The 21,134-nt window shown below is 54.9% G+C and overlaps 8 protein-coding genes across 8 annotated transcripts; 4 read left to right on the top strand and 4 right to left on the bottom strand.

Annotated features, from left to right (window-relative positions):
- Positions 1-138: 138 nt before the first annotated feature.
- On the bottom strand, positions 139-1,805 carry ColSpa_01016 (tRNA threonylcarbamoyladenosine dehydratase; the record flags this gene model as incomplete). Its single annotated transcript, XM_049267228.1, has 2 exons — positions 139-1,649; positions 1,772-1,805. The coding sequence occupies 2 exons, from the start codon at positions 1,803-1,805 to the stop codon at positions 139-141; spliced, it is 1,545 nt and encodes a 514-aa protein (XP_049123185.1).
- A 675-nt stretch (positions 1,806-2,480) lies between these two features.
- On the top strand, positions 2,481-4,811 carry ColSpa_01015 (uncharacterized protein; the record flags this gene model as incomplete). The annotated part of the gene is made up of 4 exons (XM_049267227.1): positions 2,481-2,754; positions 2,811-3,124; positions 3,178-3,330; positions 3,378-4,811. 4 exons carry the CDS (start codon positions 2,481-2,483, stop codon positions 4,809-4,811), a joined length of 2,175 nt encoding a protein of 724 aa, XP_049123184.1.
- An 818-nt stretch (positions 4,812-5,629) lies between these two features.
- ColSpa_01014 (uncharacterized protein) lies at positions 5,630-8,043 on the bottom strand (the record flags this gene model as incomplete). Its single annotated transcript, XM_049267226.1, has 5 exons — positions 5,630-5,915; positions 5,964-7,408; positions 7,461-7,558; positions 7,611-7,945; positions 8,000-8,043. 5 exons carry the CDS (start codon positions 8,041-8,043, stop codon positions 5,630-5,632), a joined length of 2,208 nt encoding a protein of 735 aa, XP_049123183.1.
- A 2,369-nt stretch (positions 8,044-10,412) lies between these two features.
- Positions 10,413-11,680, top strand: ColSpa_01013 (UPF0676 protein; the record flags this gene model as incomplete). Its single annotated transcript, XM_049267225.1, has 4 exons — positions 10,413-10,580; positions 10,638-10,751; positions 10,806-10,822; positions 10,873-11,680. 4 exons carry the CDS (start codon positions 10,413-10,415, stop codon positions 11,678-11,680), a joined length of 1,107 nt encoding a protein of 368 aa, XP_049123182.1.
- A 151-nt stretch (positions 11,681-11,831) lies between these two features.
- ColSpa_01012 (uncharacterized protein) lies at positions 11,832-12,665 on the bottom strand (the record flags this gene model as incomplete). The annotated part of the gene is made up of 1 exon (XM_049267224.1): positions 11,832-12,665. The coding sequence occupies one exon, from the start codon at positions 12,663-12,665 to the stop codon at positions 11,832-11,834; it is 834 nt and encodes a 277-aa protein (XP_049123181.1).
- Positions 12,666-13,922: 1,257 nt separating this feature from the next.
- On the bottom strand, positions 13,923-15,117 carry ColSpa_01011 (DNA ligase 4; the record flags this gene model as incomplete). The annotated part of the gene is made up of 3 exons (XM_049267223.1): positions 13,923-14,022; positions 14,072-14,679; positions 14,779-15,117. 3 exons carry the CDS (start codon positions 15,115-15,117, stop codon positions 13,923-13,925), a joined length of 1,047 nt encoding a protein of 348 aa, XP_049123180.1.
- Positions 15,118-17,838: 2,721 nt separating this feature from the next.
- On the top strand, positions 17,839-18,729 carry ColSpa_01010 (uncharacterized protein; the record flags this gene model as incomplete). The annotated part of the gene is made up of 1 exon (XM_049267222.1): positions 17,839-18,729. One exon carries the CDS (start codon positions 17,839-17,841, stop codon positions 18,727-18,729), a length of 891 nt encoding a protein of 296 aa, XP_049123179.1.
- Positions 18,730-18,734: 5 nt separating this feature from the next.
- On the top strand, positions 18,735-19,499 carry ColSpa_01009 (uncharacterized protein; the record flags this gene model as incomplete). Its single annotated transcript, XM_049267221.1, has 2 exons — positions 18,735-19,210; positions 19,268-19,499. The coding sequence occupies 2 exons, from the start codon at positions 18,735-18,737 to the stop codon at positions 19,497-19,499; spliced, it is 708 nt and encodes a 235-aa protein (XP_049123178.1).
- Positions 19,500-21,134: the final 1,635 nt, after the last annotated feature.

Below are 21,134 nucleotides of genomic sequence, written 5' to 3'. Positions count from 1 at the left end.
TTTTCTGGGTCATGCAAAATGAAGCCTCCGTACGCCTTGCCCTTTTTCCAATTGCAGCCAAACAGCTCGGATCTTTTCTTAGTAACACCATTTCTGTCGTCCCTGTGCACATCTTTCATCTATCCGGGCCCCAGGCGCTTAGTCCTGGATGCCCTCCCACTCGATTTCTTCAGGCTTCAGTTTCTTCTTTGTGTCAGCTGCCTTCACCTTGGGAGAACCCTTTGGGGAAGACTTTAGCGAACCTTTGGGTGATGTCTTGGGCGAAGACTTCAGTGACGCCTTGGGAGATCCCTTGGGCGACTCCTTGGTCTCCTTAGACGCCTCCGTCTTTGCAACCTTCGAGGCAGGCGCCTCATCTCCAGAGCTAGAGTTTCTCCTCTTCTTGACGTTCTTGTCGAACTTCTTGCTACCCTCCCACTTGCGCTTCCTGTCCTGCTTGCGGCCCTGGTTCTGCTGCTCCTGGTTGTTCTGCCGCTTCTGGGCCACCTGGGGCGCTCCGTTGGGGTACTTCTCGGTCCAGACGTTCAGCATCTGCGTCACCTTGGGGCCCCAGACCTCCTCTCCCTTGAGTAGGTCTTCGTATTCCAGGCAGTTGTCGGTGCGGACTTCAAAGTCGCCTTGTCGCGAACGCTCCAGCTCCGCCATCATGCCCGCGGAGTCGACTTTGGCACCAAGGTCGTGGCAGAAGCTGCGCACGTAGAATCCAGAGGTGACCGTCATGCGGATCCGGGCAGCGGGCGGTCCCTTGTCGGTCCAGGGGAACGGCTCATCGGCGGACGGAGGCGGGGGGATCAGGTTGGAGCCCTTGCCAGCCGGGAGCTGTCCCAGGGCGCCGGACATGAGGGCCGGGTTCTTGGGTGGCTTCTGCTTCTTTGCAGGCTTGTCACGGATAAGACCGTCCTGGCGCTCCTCAAACTTCTTCTTAACAGTCTCGTGCTCGGAGAGGGCCTTTTCTTCCTCCTTTTCCTCGTCGGGAGTCAGTTTGCGGCTGGATCCCTGCTGCTTCTCTACCCGCCAGACCTGCTCAGCGAGGTTCTTCTCGGCCGCCTCTGCTTCCTCTGTAGGCCATCTGTAGTTGTGCGTGCCAGGCTCGTACCACTCGACCATCTCAAGCTCAGTGACCTCAACTTCTCGCCCTGCGATTTCCCGCGGGATGGCCTTGCCCTCACGAGCGTACTCGTATAAGGGCTTGCCCTCCATCTTGAGCGCCGAGTACAGAGGCGGAATTTGCTGGAATTTGCCCCGAAAGCCTTCCAATGCCTTCTCAACCTTGTCCTTCGTGATTTCGTCGTACTGCCGTCTGCTCAATATTCTGCCAACGCGGTCATAGGTGTCTGTGCTTGCGCCGAAGAGAACGACAGTCTCGTAGGTCTTTGTGCAGTCGAGGAACGAGCCGAGCGACTTAGTTCCCGATCCGACGCCCAGGATGAGCACGCCAGTCGCCAATGGGTCGAGGGTTCCTCCGTGGCCCATCTTCACGCGCGAGTCTTTCTTAACGGCCCGGCGACGACTCCATTCGTTCTTCGACTCGGACATCTTGGCAGCGAGGTCCCTCTCAATCAAAGGCTTGAACAGACCCGAAGGGTTCATTTGCGTCTGGCAATCGCGGATCACCTGCGCGGAGCTCATGCCGTACGGCTTGTTGATGGCTAGTAGTGGATAAACACGGTCAGCGGTCGGCAAGTCGCATCGCGCATTGCGCCAGCAGGCGTCGCGAAAGAAAGTCATGGCGTCAAAGGAGGATTAAGGGAGGCAGAGAGTCGAAACTTACCGAAGACGCCCTCGAGTACGGTGTCTTTCGCCATCTTCCAAAAGCTGGACGCAGCTCGCATCCGCTCGATATTGAAAGGTATGGGAAAAGAGGCAGGAAGGAAAGATCAAGGGCCGGTGGGGGGAAGGAGAGGTGCAGCCTTCTCTTTACCTTAGCTTTTGCGCTTCGGTTCGTGCTTCTCTGCATGCGTTTTTTGGTAAATTTTTTAGGAAGGGACGTTCCAGCGTTTCTTATCAGCTTATCCATTGGTCAAGGAATGACCGAACCCCTGCCGACTGGGACCACAAACCAGCAAGCCCCCTGCGCGGGCACCGAGTCCGGCTACGTTTGCCTACCAGCTTCAGTGGGGGAGAAGCGGTGGCCGAGTCTGCCCCGCATCAATACCTCTAACAGAGAGAAGGGTACCGTCGCTGGCGCAAGGAGTGCAGCACCCTCGCGCTTTCTTTAATGGATTTCGGATCGCGTTCGCGTGCTTCCTTTCCGACCCACGCACCGATCGCCGTCGTGGCTCGCCGCAACTGCACCCGTCGCCCCCGCAACAGCACAACAACCTGCCTTCCACCTCACGACTCAGGCCTCCAGAGCTTGCGGCAAACACAGCGACAAACACTCGAAGCCGGTGGTGCTGTTTGCCCGTTTCGTGCGCATGCTCGCAGCTTTACTCGACCCCCCATTCCCAAGAAAGGCAGCAGCCTAGGCCGTTGCCATTATGGTCGGACGACGACGACGTAGAACGTCCGATTCGACAACGGGCACTCTCGACTACGATGGCCGAGCCTTCGCCAAGGAGCTGAGCGTACTCAAGGTACATGAACCCGAACTAGACTCTCGTGAGGAAACCGAGATGCTGCAGACCTTCGTTCTGGAAGACGCCACAATTTGCGACAAGACAGGCCGCCTCGTCGAGCTGTTTACTGTCAATACCCAAGGCCCATTTACCGTTCGTGGTCGGGTGATTATCGACGACACACAGAAGTCAAGAGGTTAGTTACACTCCCTCGCAATACCTATGACCATGTTAGAGGCTTACTTTTTCCAGCCGTCAAACCCTCTACGAAAACAGCCCTGATCGAAACCCGCGATTGCACTCGCTACGCCATCGGTGTTAGCAACAACGGCTACGGCGCCTGGGCTGGGGGCCAAGCAGGCTGGTACGAGATAAGGCCTCCGTCAGCAGCCTACAAGGAAATCTTTGACCATACGATTGAGGGTGTCTCAATATACTACACTATCCTGGGAATCATCGAAGAGCACGTTGAGGCCCAGGAGGCGAAGCAAGGAAAGAAGAGATCAAAGAAGGCAAAGAGAATGGCCGCTCACGACCAACTAAGCATTCAAACGCTGCTTTTCAAGGTCAGTTGCTCACTAAAATTGCTCCACCGGACGATTGCTTACGAGTGTTGCAGTATGCTGTCGCTATGGGAGATGGCGCTACTTACGATGAGGTGGTTGAGCGCTGTGACGACCACGCACACTTTCTCTTGTCTCACTTTTATGAAGACGCCGAGATCGACTGGTCTCCAACAGTGTTCTTCAAGTGGATGACCAATAGACACCCAGTAAGTGCCTCCTCTGCCAGTGGGGAAGCTCCAGTTAACCAGTGCAGGACATCCACGCAAAAGTACTAGAACTGAGGAAGAAGAAGTTGGGAGGTGCCAAACCCAATTCCCTGTTGCCTGAAGAGACCGAGGCCGTGGCCCTGCCAGTCGCTTCCGATGAGCCTCCTGCGCAGAAAGCCCTTTCAAAACGGAGACAGAGGAACACGTCAGAAAGCAACGGTAGCACTCCATGGATCGACTCACACGACTTTGCTACCTCACAACGAGACACAAGATCGAGATCGAGAGGAAAGACGAAGACACAGTCGCGAAGCCCTCCTCCTGTTGTCGAGCCACAAGTGGAAACAATGGACGTGGACGACATTCCAGAGGACCCACCCCAGACGGAGCTTGTTGAAGTGGCTCACGACCGCTCCAACGTAGAAGCCCTCATTGAAGGTATCGACGAAATCAAGTCAGAACTTGGCCCGTTGAACGCAGTAGCATTCCCGAAAGTTTCGTCCAAGCTTTACTACAAGTATAAGATTAAGGTCTACTTGGGAGCATCCGACATTCTCAAATACTACGCAAAGGAGCTGACCGAACGCCTGAACGAGCACGAGTGGGCTGGTTCTGGGTTCTGGAGCACACTCAAGGAGGCTGCGCAGGGCCCTCGTATCACCCTTGAGCACGTCAAACTTGAACAGATCCCCGACAGTCTCGTCCGACGTAAGGCCACAGCAACCACAGTGCCGAGAAACCGTAGTCAGGCACTCAGTGGCCAAGGCGAGGCTCAGAAAGCCGCAGCCGTTGCAACTCCCCCACCTAGACGGGTTGGCCGCCCAGCAGGAAAGATGTCGGGTCTTCGCCTGGCTGGTACCGGTGGTAAGCGACGCTTCGACCCGGATGAGACCCCCGAGTCTGTCTCACGAAAAGCGGCGAAGAGATCGCATGACTACGACTCCGATGAAGACGAGGCCATGGATGACGCTAGCAGCTCTGAAGATGACGATTCCTCTGTCGACTCCGCAGGCTTGCCCGCAGCTTTCAAGGCAGTCGTCCGAGCTGAGAACATCCCGACTACCATTCCAAAGGGGCCCAATGGCACCTGGGTTTGTGATGAGGACGACTGCGACTTTGTCGAGCGCAATCCCGAATCCGAGGACGGCCGTGAGAGAATTCACGAACACATGCAGGACGTTCACTATCAGGAGAACGAGAACCAGGTTGAGCGCATCAGCCTCGCAGTAACTGAAGGTGGCAAGAACCGCCTCCCCATAGAGTATTCCTCCCCGCCCCCATCTCCTGATTTCAGATATACGCGTCTTTTAGATGTTCAGGGTGAAGTCTCCCCTTTCTGGGAGTTGGATTCTAGTGGATCAACTCCCAGCGGGACTACACTTTCGTCTCAGGTCATCTCCGACGCTGCTTTAGAGTACAAGAAGGAAATTCTGCCCGGCACATTGAGCTCCGTCACCCGCAGTCTTGATCAACGCTCTTGATAAAAGTTTTCTGACATATTTTGTGCAATTCCAGCCACCTCCTCGAGAAGATCCGCCAGATGGGTCAGAAGATTCAGACGAAGGAAGAAATCCAACTCGACGACGTGCAGGTCCCTCAGCCGATCAAACGACGGTTGATTACCTGAGTAGATTTGCTTTTCACCACTGCTTCGATACGGCTGGCCTTCACTTATGACGGGGTAGAATGCAGGGACAGTTTCAGGGATAGAGATACCATTGGCATGGACGGCGTTTGGGTGTCGCATTGCTTCTTCAGAACGGCATGGACAGATGGCCGACGCGGGGCCGGGAGGGTTAACTACGGCATTGCTTACGATGAGAACTTGACACTTGGCCCATTGGTTGTACATAGCCGGCTCCGAGAATGAACACGGTTCACGTTTGCGAGACTTATGTGTGAAGAATGCTTGCTTAGCAGGAATTCAGCTATTGTAGTCATGGCTCAGGTTGCTGCCCGTATAATTTGTCCAGTCGTCAGTGTTGGTCACGGACCTCTTGGCCACACAGTAGCAATTGTCCAGGCTAACTCTGTTTCTATTCTTCAGATACAGAACAGCTAACCTACGGCTTTATGAACTTGGAATGCAAACCTCATGTCTGTTTTCGTCCAGCAGCAAGCCTCACCCCACGCCCCAGTCCTCTCGGGCTATATATGGACCTCCAATTGCCTCATATCCTGCCCTTGGAAACGACCAATGCCGCCAGGTAGTGGTAGCCTGGCGTGCTTCATGCTGTCCAGAACCCCGTCTGCTTTTTAATTCTCCAACGCCACGCTACAAGGCCAGATACCTCTAGACCTAGAACCGTCTCTGATCCAGATACTTGCTTGCTGTTGACCACACAGCCTTGTCGGCTGCTGAAACCTCCTTGTTGAGCGTCTGCACACCCTTATGGATAGCCTCGAAAAAGGCAAACGCCAACTGTACATCATCCTTGAAATTGGTGGCAAAAGGGAAGAACTTCCCAGGGAAGTCCTCGATTCTGGCCTGGCGCTTCTCTACGCTCTCGCCGGCGGGAAGCTCGTCCATGAGCGTCTTTACGGCGATGCCCAGAGCGATGTCAGGGTTATGAAGGAATGGCAGTCTAAAATGTGTGAGTAGTTGAGGTATGAGCAGAATTGGAGGAACTTACGTCTGACTAATTTGCAAGTAATCGTCACGATCTCTCTTCGACTGGGCGTACAAGAACATGGACGCCACAATGGCCTCGACAAGATCGCGATCCGCCTCGCGGACAGCAGTGGAAAGTGACCGGAACAGCAGAAGGTTCTTGTTGAGCGGGCCGGTATATCCGTTGGATTCATGGCGAAGCTTCAACAGCGACGCACAGCGACTAATGAGAAGGATGCTGGCCTTGTCGTCGTCACTGCCAGCCATCGGGGCACCATTGAGCTCCTCGTGCCGGTGGCGCGAGTTGAGCACGTCGTGTCTAATGAGCTCGAACGCAGTCAGGATTGCCTCGAAAATGTTGAGGCCCTCGGGGATCTGCAACTCTTTGAGTGAGTCCTTCATCGCCCAGATTGCGCTGGCAACGGCATTGCCCCAGTTGGTGAGGGTATGCGAATCATCCACATAGCCACGAAGATGGAGGAATCTCCAGATGGTCACTGCCGTGATGTTCTGGACAGAATCGATGCCGCCGATGCGTTTCTTGTCCTTGGGGAATGTGCCCTTGACAAAGTCGGGGAACAGTAACGCCAGGATCTCAAAAGCGATGGAGCCAGGGGGGTCAGCAACGTCATCAGCGACAGTCTTGAAAGAACTCTCCTTCACATCCCAAGTGGCGGCGCGCTGAGATGGAGAAGGCTGAAGAGACTTGTTGATCTGGTAAGAGAAGCTGTCGTCGAACCAAACTTTCATGGTGATGGCATTGTGCTGCAAACCGCGGTGGAGTCGAGGGATGAGAAGCGCAATGCTCTGCTCTTTGAGAGGAACGATTTGGTTGGTAACCAACTTTCTGTACTGCTCCGATGCGACACCATCCAGGGTTGGCGTCACAACGATTCGACTATGCGTTATATAATCGAGAACGCGAGAGCCAATCAGACCAGTGTTAAGATAATGGAATAGTTCTCCAGGCAGCTGCAAACCGAGGTACTCGTGATTGTCTCTTGTGATGTGGTCGAAATCGTTGACTTTGATCTCGCCGTCTTCGGCAATGTAGATGAAATGGTTGACCGCCATCTTGGCTTGCCTGTACTTGTCCAACCAATTGGCGTCCTGCTTCTTAAGGATGTCGCCATAGGAGCTGCAGGCCGACTGGACAGATTTTTCTGATGCTCTAAGCAGATTCACAGCGTCGTTGATTGTGAACGGCTGGCGGGGGTTGAGTGATGTGTCCTGAAGTGGGGGAAAAGGTGGCAGGAACGAGGTGCCCGTCATAAGGAGAGCGTCACCGAGCATGCCTTCGCTAATGTTCAGTGATCGAAGGAGGTTCTTTTTGGAGAGCGACGTCACAGTCTTTGCTTCCCAATCTATTGTGCGGATCAGTGTATCCTTGATCGGATATAGAAGCAACTCTTGCGAGCCCATGACGGCAGCGCACTGGTCCGAGTCAATCATGTCGAAGTAGGCAAGCTAATAGGTCGTCAGTATCGAGTCTGTCATATTGCACCAAGATTGAGCATACCTGAGCGGAGGCGTTGTATGGAGGGACAAGGAAGTGAAGATCGTTATCCTTCAAAATCGACTTCAACAAGGGGTAGAGATTCTGGATGCGGTAGGCGCCTGCAATACCATGGTCAGCGCAACCCCTCAGCATCATGGCAACGATGCGTACCACTGTTGGCACCGAAAGAATCGACAGCCTGCTGCGCCTCGCTGTTGAAGTACAGGTTCCAGGCGGCGTCCGTCTTCTGGTTGGCGGCCCTTCCGCGCTGAACAGCAACCTCCTCCTGACCAGTTACGGACTGGCCGTCGAAGATGAAAAAGGGGACGATCTTGTGGGCCTTCCATTGGTCGATATCAGCTCGAAGGTGGTGTTCGATGCCAGTCATGCCACCGAGGGCAGGCAGAAGCGGTTCGTGGAATGGGGGGGTGTCGAGGAAGAGTTGGAGGTAGTATGTCGCATCAACGGCGATCGCACAGTCCTCGAGCTCGGAGACATCGTGAGTCCTGTTCCAACGCTTTAGCTATGAGAATGTCGAAGTCGGAGGCGGACCAGCTTACACTGCCTGGCCATTGATCCAAGCGTCCTCCACAAGACCTGTCATATTTGGTCAGTCACGTCTCATGGTACGAGCTGCAAGGTTTGAGTGTGATGTCGAAGCGCTGGAAGAGGAGAGAGAAGCTGGAGTTTCCAGATCCTGTCGTCTTGTACACCGGGAGCTCGGAGGTGGTAAAGTGTAAAGTCGTGCACTGGACGGACGGACGGACGGACAGCGCGGATGTGTAGCTTCTGGAAGAACAGTGCCAGCCGCCGAGACAGAGGCTTAGTACTTCCTGAGCTGTGGAGGTACGCCTCGTCCCGTGCAGGGCTCCCACTCAAGCGTGGAGTCGAATGCCTCCCAGCAAGAAGCGGGTATGACGCAGGTAACCTTGGAGACATGTGACGGCAAGAGGCTCGGTTCCGGAAGGCGCAGTTCGTGCAGTAGACCGCCAGCGCATCGCGGGGTATGAAGTTCGGGAGAGTAGAGGAGAGGGGAGAGAGACTCACAAGGCATCTTGTCGGGCCTTGGGCGACGGCGACGTAGCTTCGTCGGGGTCGAGTTGACAACAAGCCGTTTAGAGGTGGGAGGTCGGGTGGAGCTTGGTCGCGAGACCACTCAGGGGAGCAGGACGCTTGGGAGTCGGGCGCGGCTAGAGGAAGAAGTTCAAATGACTTCCAAAGGAATGACTGAGCTTGTCATGAAAGGAGGACGGCCAACTGCAGGGCCAATGACATCGACAAGCGTGTCTCAAAGAAGAGGGGAGCTTTAAGAAATGGACGCTGGCGGAGGGGAGGTAAACTGGAAAGTTTGGGGGTTCAGGAACGCAGGTGCGACGTACCGCACCGGTGTACAGGGGGAGCAAGTTGGCAACCCTGGGTTTCGCGGCGCTAGGGAACTCGTAGGGTTAGCGCGTAGAGGAAGAGGGAGGTGGGTTCCCCATGTGGCGGTGCATGTGGCTGGCAGCTACCTTAGGTGTCCCGTTGTTTGGTTTGACAGCAGTTGCGAACCAGTCCGTTGGTTCTCATTGGATCCAAGCGGAGAGCTTGTAGGAAAGGCCCGGATTGCTCGAGGTGCAATTCCAGACTAAGGAGCTCTCCTTTTGGTAGAACCTTTCTCCTGTCCTCCGTCCTATCCGCGATCGCAGCAACCGAATCTCATGACCTGCCATTTGGGGTGATGCCTTTCGGAACTCTCCGGGGCCAACAAATCTACCTGCCGTCTCCTGCGTTAATACTGAGTAGCATCCAACAACACGCCGTTTTCGACCAGCACGAACCACTGTTTCCCAGCCCAGACCACAACAGAGCCACAGAGAGACAGCATGGGAGTGCGGCAGTGGCAGCATCGCTCAAGACCTTGCAGCGGTCCCGTCCCCGCCTCTGCCGATCCCCGCTCTTTATATTCATCTGTCCTCTGTCTGCGTCAGGGATGTGCGATGCAGCCATGTCTTGCGCACTCTTCTTCTGTTTGTCCCTTGCATGTTGTTTTCTCCGGTCAACACTTTGTAACGACTCTCTCAAACCTTTAGGAGCACTGGATTTGAGGCTATCACGAAGACTGCCTCCATTCATCCGTTCTCGGGCATGTCCTGCTAAAGATGACATGAAGACTCTCCAAGCTCCAGCCTCCACTAGTTGAACACGTCCCCTCCCATTCTCCGCTTCAACACATCTCCATTTCTCGGATACCCACACCTGGGCTCTCATGGGTGACTTCGTCGTTTGCAAGTGCAACGTTCTCTTCCAGAAGCACACATTCATGGAACCTGGGTGCTGCATTCCCGCAACGTACCGATAGCGCAAGCATAACATATGGGCCTGTACCTGGTTTAGTCCCCAACTAGGCCCTGGCGACTTCGGGTGTTTCTTTGAGGAGAGCCAAGCTCTGCTTTATCAACACTCTGGACCTCGCCTTGTCATAGGACCAATTGTCAACTGGCATCTGAACCTGACCGGGAATCAAACGGACGCCAAAATCCTCAAGACAAACTCCCTTAGTCATTAGACACCGCCTTCTTACACTTCAGCTCCTAAGCTCTCATAGAGCGATCCAAGCTTCGCTACTTGAATATTACACCCCCAGTTCACTAAACGAAGATTAGACATCATCTTAGCTCTGTCGCACATGCAGACAAGGCTTTCCATCAAGACACGACATATTCGAGGTCGTTATCGTGAGCTCGTCTCTTCCCCCAATCACCGTCAAACGCTGCGTAATAGTCGTTATTCAAGCCGACGCCCCATCCGAGACGGTCGCGTCCGCCCCTCTACCATCCCACTCTTATCGTTATCGCGGGCATCCCACTTCGCGCGACTTCGGGCGGACCTGGCCCCTCTAGACGTCTGTGGTCAGACGCCAGCTTTCAACCACTTCCAGGCCTCGTTTTTGGACATTTTACAAGAGGGTAAGTTTTCTGAAGCAGAGTAAGAACCATGGCGCCCAACGCCAACATCCCCATCATCGACATCGCCTCCCCGGGCATCGACAGGACGGCCGTCGCACGCCAGCTTGTCGACGCCGCTGCCGAGCATGGCTTTATCTACATCCGCAGCACCGGCAAGTATGTTTCGGTCGGCGATATCGACGCGGCCTTTGATCTGGTACAGTGGTCTTTTTATTCTCAGTGATAGCAGCGGTAATGCTAAACCCTTGAACAGTCCAAGAAGCTTTTCAAGGCTCCCGTGGAGGAGAAGGCCGCTTGCTCGATCCAGAAGAACAACCGCGGCTGGTCGGGCATGCACTCTGAGACGTTGGATCCCAAGAACCAGAAGGTGGGTTCTAATCAGCCTCGCCATTTGATGGGGCGATATGCTAACCTGTGACAGGTCGGCGATTACAAGGAGTAAGACTTTGAGTTCTACTATCCTTGAGAGTGACTAACACGACCATCAGGGCCTTCAACTTTGGCGAGTTCAAGGACGGCAAGGCTCAGCAACCGTTGCCCCCGACCATCCAACCCGACGAGCCCTTCGTCAACTCCTTCGAAGACCAATGCCACGCCCTCTGCCTCGAGCTCCTAGAGCTACTCGGCATCGGGCTCGAAGTATTTACCTCCGGCCCCTCTTACTCATCTCACGGCAGCTCACTCACACCCGCCCAGGTCGATCCCCCCACTTTCTTCTCCTCCGCCCACCTTCGCTCCAAAGGTGACTCGGGCACGATCCTCCGCATGCTCTACTACCCGCCCACCTCCTCCACAGCCGCCTCCCCCGACGACGTCCGTGCCGGCGCCCACTCTGACTATGGCTCCCTGACCCTTCTCTTCCGTCTCCGCGGCCAGGCCGGCCTCGAGATCCTCACCCGCGACAACGCCTGGGCTCCCGTCCCTGTCACCCCACCCGGCACGGAATCCGACCCCTCCCCGCCCATCCTCGTCAACATCGGCGACCTGCTGAGCTACTGGACCAACGGGCTGTTCCGTAGCACCGTCCATCGCGTCGTATTCGGCGGCGAAGGCGCAGAGGGCGAGACGGATATGGAGCCGCGGTATAGCATGGCCTTCTTCTGTCACCCCGTCGGGTCTGTAGCGTTGGATCCGGTGCCGAGCGAGAGGGTCAAGGGGTTCGTCGCGCCCGAGGGGTCGCCGAACGCGAACCCGTATGCGGAGAGGAAAGTGCTTACTGCGGATGAGCACTTGTTCATGAGGCTGAGGGAGAGTTACAAGGGGCTGTACCAGGAGGAGGCCAAGGCATCATCATGAGTTCAGAGAAAAATGCAGCAGTTACCATAGTTGACTACCCAGCGACGCCGCGATGTAGAGACTTGTGACTATACTACGCAAAAAAAAGTATACCGCAAAAACTCCTTCCCAATGCTGGCAGAAGAAAAGGAGAAAAAAGCCCCCAAATGCCCTAAGCCAAACCAACCCACCACTTCCGCTTGGGACCCGAGTGCTCGGCCAAGGGCCTCGATCCTTTGAGCTCCTTTTCCAGAGCAGTGATGTCCTCCAAAAACCGCCAGTCGTACACCTCGACGTACTCGCGCCTGCCGCCCGGCGTGTACTGCGGATTGCCTTCGAGGTGCGTCATCATGGCGTGGGTCGCTTCTTTGCGGTTGTGTTCAACGAAGCAGATCCTACGGGGACGCAGACTCCGTTTCTGAGTGTTTGTGGTCGATGACGACGAAGATGCGGATGGTTTCGGGGCAGGTGGATTATCGGTCCAGTCGTGCGAATTCGTCGCCCATTGTTGGATACCGTGGAGGGGGAGGAGGTTCTCGGTTATCCAGGGCTGTTGGGCGATGCATGGGGAGAGGAGGACTGTAGTGTTTGTGAGCAGGCAGCTATGGCCAGCATATTGGCATGCATGCTTCGGCTGGGCTGATGAGTGTGCTTCCGCGTTGGGAGCGGGTGGTTTAAATGCCTCCGCGCGGTTGACTGTGGAATGCTGGCCAGACTTGTAAGAGACAGCAGCGACTGGTTTCGTCAGTTTGTCGACCATTTCGGCCTGTTTCACCGTCTGTGGCTGCGCTTGAGAGGCTTGAGGAGAAGGGGCCGTCTGGTTGACGCTCATGTCGGCGAGCGGTCGACGGGTTGATCGGGGCAATCCTTGATTGATAGGACCAGGTTCAGAGGATACTCTCGATCGCTTGCGCGGAGAGGCGTCTTTGCCTCGTAAAATTCGCTTGCTGGTGCTAGGAATTCGGGTTGCTTCGTCATTAGGAGCGTCCTCGGTGGTATCGGCCATGATGTCGGCTGGATACGATAAATTTGGAGGTGTAGCGACGGAAGATTCTGAAGCTTCAAGTAACGATGGGAGAGATCTACGAGATTTCAGTAGGCTCTGCATAGGAGACTGGGCTGGCGAAGTTGACGGTCGGATCGACGAGTTGCGAGATGGGGTCGTCCGAGACGTGGTTGTTGACTGACTGACGGCATCGACAGAAATGCCACGGGGATCTGCTCCTTCCAGCCTAGCAATCCAATTGAGCATCTCTTGACTGTCTTCCAAAGCCGGTGCTGTCGTTGCGTCCTCTGCAAGAGCTTGTAGTTCTGAGAAAGAAATGGTGTCGATGAAGGACCGGTCAAAATGCACCTTAGACACCTGTGGGAACCTCGGCTGCCAGAAGCCCGTATTTCCCTCCTTATCGAACGAGAAACAGCGGACATCAAACACCAAGGGTTTGGTGAAGACCACACTGGGCATCTTTTGTTGAGCTATGCCCGGCGCAATGTTGAGGACCAAAGCATCATTGTCCTCGAAAGAAACTGGCATTGGGTTGCTGTATGCCACCACAGTCTTGAGCAGGGTCTCGTTGAGCTCCACTTGGTGAACTACTGTGAACTTGGGCTGAGCCTGGCATCTCTGAACGTCCTCCTTGTTTTCGAGACACCCGAGGTAGAAGTGTGTCCACTTGAGGTTCGGGATGTCATAACACCTTGCTCTGGTTGTGTCGTACCGCGCCGCAACCACGGCAAAGTCGCCCACTTCACCAAAACCGCCGATGTACTCTTTCTTGAGCTTGATGGGGCAACCGGAAAAGGAGCGGCGGTGCTTGCTGAAGTCGAAGTAGGGGTCATCGGGTTTCAGCACCAGACCTTCCTCTCGTGCTGTAATAGACTTGGCAAACGCTTGCCTTAGATGGTGTGCCCCCAAAGGATGGTCAAAGTCTATGACTTGGCGGTCTACCAGCTCGGCATGGCCCTCGCGACAGGTAACCAGGTCTGCAAGCCGCTGGAAGCGCTCGTTTTGACGGACACCCAGAAGAGACTCTTCGTCGATGAGCAAAATATCGAAATATATAATCATCAAGTGCTCATAATCGTAGCGCCTCAATACGTTAGCTTGAGAACCGAACGCTGGGAGCAACGTACTTACTGTGAATCTGCCTCCGTATTGAGAAAGCTGCCTGACCTTGAAACATACTTGCGTATCTTATGAAAGGGTAAGACCTTTTTCTCCTGTGGTGGATGTTAGCAAATGATATATGCCAAGGTCCGGGGATCATGCCTTGTCACTGTAGACCACTAGCTCCCCCTCCAGAATACACCCACGGGTGAGCTTGCATTTTGGCTTTCCAATGTTGAGAGAGTCCCGGATTGCTCTGTGTCAACGTTAGTACGTCTACGTTCGACCGAGAGTGCGAGACTCACCCATGCAACGCGGCACGATCGCTGGTGCTGTCTTTGCCGCTTTTGGAGAAGATCTGGATACACCTGAATCCCTTGCTCAGGTCTATATGGATCTGGCAGTATTCTCCGTCCATCTTCTTCTCGCAGCTCATGCGGCCGTGGCCGAGCTTCATGCAATGCCTGATGCTTCGGCCTTTCAGCCAGAACGGCCTGCCGACTTTGACGCCTAGGACAGGTGTCAAGTGCTTCATCAGCACATCTCCCCTGTTTTCCATACCGCTGCGGAACGAGGGTTCTCTCCTCAGTTTCTGCAGAAGGGACAATGCCGCCGAGAAGTCGTCTTGAACCCTCAGGATTTGGGGGAGCAGGGGATCGTAGCATTGATAAACGTGTCCGGGGTCAAGCATGACCGGTTGGAAGTCTTTGAGTATCAGGCGCGTGAGCCATTTGGCTTCTCTCGCTTGCACACGAAGGTACAGGTCGCCAAGGATCTCATCCCGACTGCTTGAATGGGACTGCGAGGCTCGAACAGCGGGAGAGCTGAATCTGCAGGAGGCGGCGAGGCTGTTCAGAGCTAAATCGATCTCCTCGACAGTTAAGGCATCCTTCCCGACGAACATGGGGTTTGGCTGCCATGATGTCAGAATGGGCAGGTCTTTACATCATGCTAGCCTGGGCTTTTCCAAGAACACGTCTCGTATAGCACCAAGAACGAAACGAACACTTACCGTTTCTTTGAGGACCCTTGCAACACAGTCAGCCAGATCCTCGCCACGGCCGGCCTCTTTGTATCGGCGTAGCTCTTTCACGCGTGAAGCTCCAAGACGCAGGGCCCTGCCGATGATGTTTGACAGCGTGTCGGCCTGGATGGCATACACACGATCGGTGCGCTTGTCTGGGAGGAGAGTAGACAGCAGAGCAGAGGCATCGGTTCCAGGGTCGTCGACATGGCGGCGGTGTTGGGTGAACCAGTTAGAAACCCGTTGGTTGAGGTTCTTGTTGCCGGATTTGCATTGCTTATGAGCCTGCTCCAGCAAATCGCATATTAGAACAAAAGAAAGGGGCATCATGACGGCATGAGTGGCTCCAACATGGCCTCAAGGAAGAACGACGCGGAATATGAGGAGAACGATTCACGATGTAGTAGATGAGAGTATCATATGGGAATGGCGAGACCCATTCGTGTCACTCGGGTGCCCAGTGCCGTCAGGTGTGACTATAGGCACAGGCGAGCGATGTTGTGGCGATGCCTAAGCTGAAGCGCAAGTGACTTTTGCCAAACTCGATCCTTAGTGGCCGCTTCCAGAGGGAATCGCCGTCCTGTGCCTCGTGAGGGCTTCAATGCAGACGGTCAGACGAGAGAAGTCGCGTCACGCGTCTCAATTAATGGTGGTGGATTTAGCGCACCTTGGCCGTCCTGTGTGTTACGTATGATGGTGGATGGCAGATACCTATGGATGCACGGAGAAACGGACCTCCACAGACCCGGGCTGGTTAAAACGGGAAAAGGTCAATTGCTTGCAGTGGTGTGATTGTGCACGCATTTCCCACCGCAATTAGTGCACGCACAATTGTGGAATGCACATCTACCATGCCAGTACCTCCTCCTGCGGTTACCCTTCAAAGTCCAAAAGAGCAGCCATCACCTCCCCTCAAAGTGACAGAAAGTCACGTGGGTCTCTGTCGAGATTTGGGGTACGTCCTTCGGCTGTGATTGGCTGCTAATTTCAGGGAAATTGTCAACTTGGGTCGTCCCCACGCAAGCCACGGTTGATCCCAGCTGTTTTCCTGCGGACCCTTGCCGGGACGTGCTTCTCTTTGCATCCGTCGAATCGTCGCCGGAGCCTTCGCAAGTCTTGTGTGCCTCCAACGCCACGGCAAAGGAGACAAGGTGTGCTAAGGCCTAGCAGAGGCTAGCAGGTGCCTCGGGCCCTTTTCCAAGACGTCCCGTCCGGCACCGCCGCCCATCTTACGCCTGTTGCCCCGGTGCCCATCGGTTCCTGTCAGTTTCCTGACTCCTGCTGCGGCTCGTTGCGGCCTCTTACAGGTTCCTGCCGGTGGTGGTACTGCACGCTTGCTGCAAGCCCCTGAATAACGTCCATCTTAGTGGATCGCCGTTCTTGCAAACGCAATCCTTGGCCCACTGGTTTCCGTGGGCGATGGTTTCGTCTCGTCTTGTTGATCCGACGAGGCGTCGGTCAAAACAATGGGAAACACATGCAAACCCAGACCTGAGGCCGAGAACAATGAGGAGTCGCCATGTCACCGTACTAGACGATCGGAAGAGGGGGATGCTTGCTTAGTGGCCTTAGTTGGCTGTCACTGTCAACAGGGACGATGGATGTAAATAAGATAGAAACATAGAAACAGAGGGGGGTGGAAGAGGCCGGACTAAAACAAGCGCAATGCGATAGATACCCTTACCGTACAAGCAACCACCACCACAGCTCCGTCATCAACGGCCAAAGGTCAGACCACATGCTCTGGTTCCCATCCCAACAACCAGGGCTGTAGCCAACAAAGAGTCAACTGACCAGCTACCATATCACACTTGGACCGCATCGCATTCGCGCGTTCATCAACTGGCTGGCCGCAGCTCTTCTTCTCTACTCGCCCATCTTATCAACTTCGTTTTTTCATCCCACACACACTCTTCGCCATCTCACCCACCCAACTCGCCATTGGCCCGATCTTGCTGCAATACTGCCGCCCATTGCTTCTTCTCCAGTCGTCGTCCGAACTCACTGCCTCTGCCGTCCTCACCTCATCTCACCTTACCCAACCTTGTTCTGCGGAATTACGACGACGGATACCTTACCTCATACTTTGGGTCCAGACATCGGTCTCCCTGTCCCCCCCGGTACGATCCCAGGACAACAACACGGCTTCTATCAACAAGCAAGCATCAAGCAATCCAAGCTGCATTGACGGCCCAGAGCCACATTCAGGGCCTCGCCCACAGTCACATCCTCCTTCCGACCTCGCTTGGTCGTCACAATCTCTACATCAACACAATATTCCCCATTCTCAGTCCTTGTCGCTCATCCAACTGGGAATCTGTGCCCGAATCCGTCATTCAACTCACCCCCAGGAGAACACAGGCGAAATAAAAGATTCCACAGCCGTTGCACACTTCCTTGACTACCGAAGCGTCCAGCCCGGTGTGCCCACCCCTATCGACCGCAGGAACCAAAAACACCCTCGTCCGCCACGCCAGCTCAGCCAATCTCACTGTCCAATCGTCACCCCCGTTGCGCTGCAACCCTCATTCAACGACCCCCTACCCGACCCAGAGAGGAGGTCCCTTAGCCTACGCAACTGAAGACCCCCTACTGGAACTGGAGCTGGTTCCTGGGCCTGGATCACCCCCCCGACACCAACCCCGAACTTTCTCTTTCCCTCTGTCTCCGGTTGCTCTCTAATCGGTGTGCTGTGGTTATCTGAGGAGCCCGGTCATTCACAACAAACACGCGCACACCCGGGCCGTCAATAATGACCCTCTTTCCACTCTCTCCATGACAGCCATTTTTCTGCTACAAATCTGCTTCATCTCGACTTGTTCACGCACTCTCTTAAATGACCATCAGAGACATTTGAATACCTACAAGGCTGTCGTCGCCAGAAGAACGAATCACGCTCACTCCTCCTCCGCCTGGAGACAAAGGCACACTCGGAGAGCGAACAACGCATCTCCTTCACATTCTTTGCCTAAACGCCGTCGAGCATACACCACCGCACACTGCCAATCGTTGTACGAGGCGTCCACCGCACATCTCGCTCGTGCTGAGATGCAGAGCACCCACGAGATTCGCCGTCGCGCCTCCGTGGTCGAGCGTCCGCCGGCGGATCCCCCGGCCACCACGACAACGACGGCCTTCACCCCCCAACATGCCATGCCCCTAAGGCCTTGCCATTTCAAACCCTCAGAAGCCCAGGTCGAGACTCTCACAGGGGAGATGGAGATCCCCGAGGCTATGACGCCCCCTCCTCCGCCGACACCGTCGACTCAGGATCGCTTCTCGCGCACGTCACGTTCGACTTCCAATGCGTCACGAAACACGAACCGCTTGTCCCTTACCCTTCCCATTGCACCGCCAACCAGTGATCCCTCCCGACCAGCTTCAGTCGCAACCACATCCTACCCTCCTACACCTATCGATACCTCGGCGCTCACATCTCCCACTGACCCCAATGACTTCATCATTGCGATAGCAGCGCAAGAGCGACGCGTACTAGAGATTCGGGAGGAATTGGCTCGTGCCGAGGCCGAGCTCACGAGGCTCAAGCAGCAATGGACGATTCAAGGGGCTCAGAGGAAGAGAGAGATACGTAATGAGCCAATGCGCCCTCTAGCGCCACAGTTTGAACCGTCCCTGCTAGACGACGATGAGGCAGCATCAAAACGGAGCGTTGAGCTGGATAGGAGGAAATCGCTTCTGAGAGACTTGCAGGGACAGACGGGGCCCAGGGAATACCGACGAAGGGTCCTCCGTGGCGGGCACACAAGGACACTATCGTTGCTGTCGCCGACCAAGCCAGATGGCTTTGCTGTGCACGAGGACACTGCAAGCCTCAAATCGCCAGTGCTCAGGTCCCCGCCTATGCTCTCGAACGCCGCGCTGTCGAAGAGAGCGTCCTGGCAACCTAGGTCGTATAATGCAGCTGCCCCCCTGCTGTAAAGCAGATGGCCCAGGACTTCAGGCTAGGTCTCTGGAGCTTTATGGAAGACATTCGACAGGCAACTGTTGGTGACGAGCCAATTCACGGCGTGCCCGGACGCCCGGGCTCAACAGATCCTCATGGCAGGAGGGAGAGATCTTGCGCCGGAGACCAGGACACGATCAAAGCCAACAGCTTTTCTCGCCCTAGAGTTCCGTTGAACTCGGCCTTCGACCTACCGCCGATGGACACGCCGAGCAAGCCATCAAAGCCTCTCCAGGAACGACCGAACCCAAAGCCCGCGACCAAGTCTACGACAACGAAGGCTAAGCACTTTTCGTGGACGCCGTTGACTTTCGACTCCTTCGACGACAACGACTGGTCAAACTGGGAATCACCTCAGGTGTCGTCAGCCAAGTCAGCGCGCTGGAGCGGTTCGACGATGGGTGGAGCGGACGAAATCGTGTCGATGTCTGAGAACAACGAAAACATGACCCCGCTGTAAGAATTTCACTACTATCCTTTCCCAGTCCCATGCTAAGACATGTGCTTTATCAGCAGGAAGAAGTCGTCCATCACCGTAGACACCTCGGCCAGATCCGAATCTCGTCCCGAGTCGGCTCTATTGTCGCCTAGTCGGTTGGAGGAGCTTCTTCCCACTGTGGTCAACAAGCTTTCTCCTGGCAACCTCAAGCGGACTGCCAACAACCTCATGGACGAGTGGGAGAGGAGCCTCAAGGAGACCGACGAAGAGGAGCAGCTCATCGACTTCAGAGAGACCACGGCTTGAATCACGTCTACACAATTAATCTGCGTCGAAACGAGCATTGCGCGAGTGTCAACAAGCTTGCATCCGACGCGAAAGTCAGCACTGCACATAAGTGGATTCATGGTATGAATTGCAACAACAAAAGTATAGACAAAAGTACAAAACTGGACCGACCCGCACAAAACGGCCAGACGAGCGGACACGTTTATCCGCCGAACATAGAAAACTGTCGAGGAGGGCCGGCCAAGGCTAGAGATGTCTCATGGCCACACCGAGGAAGGAAAGCAGCGTAATGGCTGCTCAAATCAGCAAGTCAGCGGGGACTTGCATGGATAATTGGAGCTCTTGAGATGGGAGCTCATATCGACGTATGTCTGGGTGGCGGTCTGACAGTCATTCACGTTGACGACTTGTTGGATAATGGCATGGCATAATGACGATAGTAATGAATGTACGAACGCAAGTTACTCGTGCTTTGGAATGGGATCAAAAGACGGGCTTAAGATACGATTGGCTTGTTGCGTAGCGTTTCTCTTATCCTGCCTACTGGATACGTGGTTTACAATGGGAAACGCAGCTTCAAGAACGACTTACTTGAGCAATAGCTAGACTTTAGTGTAAAATGTTTTGATTCGATCGCCAAGTTGCATCAAGCGTTTAAGGAAGTGAAGCTGGAGGTTCGTGGTACCTTGAAACGGCATGGCATCATGATACAACAGTGGACAATTGCTCATATCCGCACGCATGGGCTTGACATCAGGTATGATGTTGTGCTCTAGTATTCATTGAAACGACACGAATCTGTAGCGATAACAGGAGGACGAATTTCAAATGAACAGCAAGTTGAGGTTGTCATCAGCCTCGGTGTATTGATAGATCGACAAACCAATCACTCGGAAAGCACGTCAAAAGTTGAGGTGAGATGCCGTCTCAGGGCCAACGGGTGCGGAGAACCGGCGGTGTCAAGCTAGCGTGGCAGTGCAGGTTCCCCAATCCCAAGGACGGCCGGCGAAATTCGCTTGGCATTTTCCCGGGTTGTTGTTGCTGCATAAGTCAGTTGAACTGAAGTGTTTCCTCCTCTGCGCTGCGTAGGTAGACAAAGGGGCGCCGGCATCAAGTGTAACACCATAACCCGCGATTCCGAAATTTTCCCAGACTTGAAACACCACAAGAAAACAGCAACAACTCGCCATCACAGAGTTCATTGAAACCCATCTCAGAATACCCAAATCTAAGGTGCATGCAAGTCGGACTCCGTCCTCGCCTTCGGGTGCGGCCATCGCTGGTCGATTTGCTGGTTCGAGGAAAGCAAGACGATAACGGGTCGCTGCCAGTGTCACCTCTCGCTTCGCCAGCTGCCGCAGCGCCCGGCACTGGCAAATCGGCTGCCTACTTGCAGGTTCCCAGCGACGCTACAAACGCCATTGGTAGTGGTGGTGGCGGCGGTCCTTCAGCGACAGAAGACTCAGAAGCAGGCACGGGCCACGGTCATACATCATCGCCTCCACTTTCCAATGCACCAGAAGCAGCAGCACCACCGCCCGTTCGTACCATTTCCAACTGGAGCACCACAAGTCCCATACAAAACCGGGACGAGGTACTTCCAGTACGTGCACGGGGGCCGCAGCCGCATCCGCAGCCGAGCAGCCAAGTCAC

This window comes from Colletotrichum spaethianum (genome assembly GCF_022836535.1).
Source record: "Colletotrichum spaethianum MAFF 239500 DNA, contig02, whole genome shotgun sequence".
NCBI lineage: Eukaryota > Fungi > Ascomycota > Sordariomycetes > Glomerellales > Glomerellaceae > Colletotrichum > Colletotrichum spaethianum.
The sequence above is the reverse complement of the archived record's forward strand: the minus strand, read 5'-3'. Positions and strand labels throughout refer to the sequence as shown.